At 41.0% G+C, this 5,000-nt stretch overlaps 1 protein-coding gene across 1 annotated transcript in view; it reads right to left on the bottom strand.

The window, feature by feature from the left end:
- LOC137997699 (uncharacterized) overlaps positions 1 to 5,000 on the bottom strand; it is a 23,452-nt gene that overhangs the window by 6,232 nt on the left and 12,220 nt on the right. The window contains exons 6-9 of the mRNA XM_068843898.1: positions 4,816 to 4,955; positions 2,553 to 2,939; positions 794 to 1,009; positions 1 to 160 (exon numbers count right to left, since the gene is read on the bottom strand). The exon at positions 1 to 160 is cut by the window's left edge and continues 101 nt beyond it. Coding sequence (XP_068699999.1) covers positions 1 to 160; positions 794 to 1,009; positions 2,553 to 2,939; positions 4,816 to 4,955 — 903 coding nt within the window. The remainder of the gene's footprint in view (positions 161 to 793; positions 1,010 to 2,552; positions 2,940 to 4,815; positions 4,956 to 5,000) is intronic.

Consider the following 5,000-nt stretch of genomic DNA (forward strand, 5'->3'; position numbering starts at 1 on the left):
CCGTGGCATGAACGTTCAGCTTGAACAGAGCGTCGTTTAACTGATTGCACTTTTCAACATCGCTGTTTAAGCAGCCATCCGATTTCTTGAAATTGACGGCAAAGTTGGGCATCAGACTGTCGGGTCCAACCTCCTGGAGAAAAGCCATTGCTTTGGTGTTCTGCAACGTTCGGTAAAGCACGTTGGTGTTATTAGTGCAAAAAGAAGATTTGATAATATATACGGAGATTTTAGATTATAAAGCTAAAGATTTCTTCATTCAATGCAATAAGTTTTCATTCAAGAGAAATGAACGTGACTTCCGGACTACGTGATGTTGACAGCTCAGCTCGGGGCATAGATTGAAACGACTGGCGGCTTGGTCAGGCCGAGGGTCCTTTTAAAGTACAGGTCTTTGTTTCTATAAACAAGGTCATAATATAGGACAAACTGAATTAACTATTAAAGCGAGTTGAACAAAATTCCCCCTGCCCCCCATACCCGGCGTATATGGAATTATGGAAAAATAGATAGTTTTCATACAATCCCCAGAGACGCCATAGACAAAAGACGGGGCTACCATGTTGGCGTTCCAAACAAAGAAATCATCAAAATTCTTTTCTTCAAGGTCCATCAACATGGCTGCTATGACGTCAGATGAAAACCATCCATTCCGTAACGCAGTTCCCACATAGAAAAAAGAGGGGGACAGGGGTAGGTGGGGTGGCAGGGGGGTGGCAAGGGGGTGGCAGGGGTGACAAAGTTTGATAAATGGAGGAAATCATCAAAAGAACGAAACTGATTTTCACGTTACCTCCTCAATTTCTTCATTGGATTTTCCCATGATGTTGTCGCGTATAAACTGGACGGGATTGTCGGGAACTATAGTGCTTTTCAGCGGCTTCGTTGTGACAGCAATGAAAGGATCTCCGTCTTGAGCTATTGTAGTCCACAGGCAGTACATCAGTTTACAAGTGAACGTGCATTCTGCTAGAATGCGTCCATGTCCAGCCTTGTGCAGGCCAATAACCTAAAAAGACAGATACACGCGAGTGTTGATTATCTTGCAGGTATAACGCAATTAGTAAGTGCGCTACCTTTTGCGCTGAAGGTCCCCAGTTCAATTCTCAGTAACAGCAACATCTGTTTCTACTTTTTCATGATCCTTGCAGCTTTAGTTTTACATACGGATTACTGACAGAGGGAGGAAGGGGTAAAGAACGCGCAGTCGGCTTCCATGATATTAGCTCTGTGAGCTGATGGAATCATCCCCACGAAATGATGCCATCATTGCCCCTATTAACAGCAGGTCTGCTGAACAAGCACTCTGACAGGGCTACACTGAGTTCCATTTAAATAAAAGAGTCTGTCTGTCTGTACCTATTGCTGTACTTATCTTTCGCTGTTTGCGCTACAATACATTTAAATATCTTTAAATGAGATAATTCATTTGGAAGATACAGTACTTTTCTCATGACGATGAGTTAAGAGGTAAGAGAACCCTGTGTCGCTGACGGGAATCGAACCATGAAGCTCGATTACCGGCCAGAGGCTCTACACACGGAGCTAAGAGTCTCACATGGAGAGCCGTGTCACTGGTTAAGGTCTTGTAAATTGTCTATTTCTGTTTGGCATACGTCTCCCAACTGCTCGTCCGTAGTCATATTTTGCTTATCGAAAAATAGTAGGGCAGTGATCTCCCAGTGTTTTAATCTGTCCGTTTCAGTGCGGGCATTTCTTAATGTTTCAAATATATGCGAGAATCAAGACCCTTAACTGCTAAACCTTGTATACACTTTTAAAGCGCGCGAGATCATCTCTCTGTATCTAGCATGACAGATATCAACGATTCACCCGTATCCTGCTAAAAGCCAACTGCCCATAAACCAATAAGGTCCTAACTTTTGAATCAATTGGTGAAACCCTATTAAGTGACCATTCATTTTGCTTGTCTTGAAGAGTAGAAAAGATTGGTGTTTTTCTAACTTTTGAACCAGTCGGAGAAATCCTTCGAGGTGACAATTCATTTTCCTTGTCTTGAAGAGTAGAAATGGCCCTATAAAGTGACCTTGTCTTGAAGAGTATGAAATGATTGGTGTTATTCATTCTAACTTTTGAACCAGGTGGTGAAAACTCACAAAGTTACCATTCATTTGTTTGTCTTGAAGAGTAGAATTGGCCCTATAAAGTTACCATTCATTTTGCTTGTCAGGAAGAGTAAAAATATTTGGTGTTATTCATTCTAACTTTTGAGCCAGTATTTGAAACCCCATTAAGAGGCCATTTAGTTTGTTCGTCTTTAAAAGTAGATTCAGGAAATGTTTATTGTTTCACCAAATTACAAAGTTGACAATTTTCAAGCACTCTCGAGATTTGGACGGCTTAAAAACTCAGCAGGAAAAGGGTGCCTCTTTGTACGCTTGATGGAGCGAAAGTTTTGCAAGAAATATTGCCAAGTGCGATCGACGTACAAATCCCCTGGTGTGTCATTGGCTTAAATCTTCAACTCATCTACTCATCTCCAACTCATTAGCAACTCAAGAAGTATAATCAAAGAATCATTATTATCTTACCTTACTGGCCAAATATACAGCGGCAGCACTGTTCCCTGGCTTAGAACCTTCGATTCCCCAGTTCCCTAAATTAACACTACCGTAGTAGTAGGGTGTGTCCGCCTCCACCATTGAGCTCAGTACATCATTGATTCTAGCTGTTCTGTATGCGATAGCACCTGCTGGATAGGTACAGAAACCCGCTTTGTGCGGGTCGAGTGTAATTGTGTCGGCATCTTTCATCCGTTTCAGCTGCTTCTGTACAAACAAGCTTAGAGGAAGCTCGGGAACAAATCCTTCGTCGGCAATTGCTTGGCGTTGGGTGGCGTCTGGTGGTTCCCGGATCATTGTGCAAAAGTAGCCGCCCCACGCGCCATCACAGTGAACCAAAAAGTCCAAGGGTGGCTCCTGGATGAGGAAGTTTATTTTATTTAAAAATTCTTTGTTTTTTGTTGTTTTGTTTTTTTTGACATGGTTAGAAGGGTTTTTGTTCGAGTATGGAAAAAAGAACAGGTCTTGTCTTTGCAATATCTTTGCCTCAACCTGTGATTGGTTAACCTAGCTACTTCGTGCGGTGATTGGTTAGGAGCACTTGTGGCACGTCTCCAGAACGCAGAAACTGTAATTGGCTAACTGCGGCTACTTTGAGCGGTGATTGGTTAGTAAAGAAAAGATAGGAACACTCATCACATGTCTCCAGAATTCAGAACCTGTGATTGGTTAACTGAAGCTACTTCGAGCGGTGATTTGTTAGTAAAGAAAGGACAGGAGCACTCATCACATGTCTCCAGAATTCTGAACCTGTGAATGGCTAACTGTAGCTACTTCGAGCGGTGATTGGTTAGTAAAGAAATGACAGGAGTACTCCTCGCACTTCTCAAGAACGCAAGAGTTTCGCTTCGCATTTTATTTTGTTTTAAAAAATGCCTAACTTTTCGTTAGGGTTTCCGGTTTTTTGAGAAGAGGTATGATTAATTTAAGATTTCTTCATTTTAAGGTGTAAAGACTTTAGAATTATTGTCTTGAAAAAATTATCTGCTGCACGAAGGTTTCTTTCAGGAACTGTTCTATGAAAGGGCACGCGGAACGTGCTATGTCTTGTCTTTGTGTTGTTTTCGTTCTGTCTCCTGATTGGTTGAATGTCGCGTCTTGTCTTGTCTTTGTCTTACTTTGCGGTGTCTCCTTAATGTTACTGTTACATATTACACTTTACGTTTTGCGCATACGAGTGTTACTTCATGGAGTTGTAACATGAAGCCGTATTAAGATATCATGTGGTATGCTAGACAATTCTACTCTTCATTTTTTTGCGGATACGTGTGTCTGAAATGTATTTGTTACATGAGGCACTATTGCAAGGTATTATGTGGAATACGAGGAAATATCACACAGTCAAACTTTTGCGCGTGCGCGAGTGTTATGAATGCAATTGTTACACGAGGCACTATTGCAAATTATTATGTGGAATACTAAATGTTATTAAACTGCGAGTAAGAGTGTAAATCAAAGTGACTGTTACACGAGGCAGTATTGTATTAATAAATCATGCAATAATAGACGATATACTAGACGAATACTGGACGATATTACACTGCATGACGCTATGATATGATCTTTGCTGTTATAAACGCAATTAAAGCAACAGCGAAAAAGACACCTGAAAAAATTCCCGAGTTTTAGCTTTTTAGGCTTCTTTTTCGCAATTATTTAAATTGCATTTACAACAGCGAAGATTGTATCATAACATCATTACTTATAACCGCGGGACAATCCCTTCACAGTAATTATTACCCGGGGGGGGGGGGGGGACTCCAGTTGGGAACGGGCGGGGATGATCTTCGCATCTTTTTAGGGGTCAAAATCAAGGATCTGGTATCTTTTAGAGTGTCTAAAGGTTTTTGGGTCACCAAAGTCTAATCTGGTATCTTTTAGGGTATCTTGTTAAGACAAAAACATATTACATAGTAATTACAGCAACGACAGCTTTTAAATTATGACAATGCTTTCCCAAACTTTTCAAGCAAAAGGTGTTTGTGAAGTTGACGACTCTCAATTTTTAGCTGGTATCTTTTAGGGGTAAAAATCTTATGTTGCCACGGCCGCCTTCATAAACTCCACTATCGTTTAGGGGTATTTTTGAAAATTTCCGACGATCATCCCCGCACTACGATATATGGGAATTAATCATCTACAACTTGCGCGTATGACTAGCATCAATGAAATTGTAACAAGGAGCATTACGTAAGATATCATCGGGAATATTAACAAGTAGTGTACACTGCACCTTCTTGCGCATTCTATCCCTGATGTTCAAGATTTCATCAAGGTCATCAATAGCGCTTTCCTCAGTAGTTCCCATGACGGCGCAAACTGCCACTACAGCAGTTCTTGCTTTTCGCAGGCTTTCGAGCTTCTCTTCTAGGTCTAGATAAAAAGACAAAACACACCCCTTTCAGTAAATTACCATTA

Source organism: Montipora foliosa, chromosome 3, assembly GCF_036669935.1.
Source record: "Montipora foliosa isolate CH-2021 chromosome 3, ASM3666993v2, whole genome shotgun sequence".
Lineage (NCBI taxonomy): Eukaryota > Metazoa > Cnidaria > Anthozoa > Scleractinia > Acroporidae > Montipora > Montipora foliosa.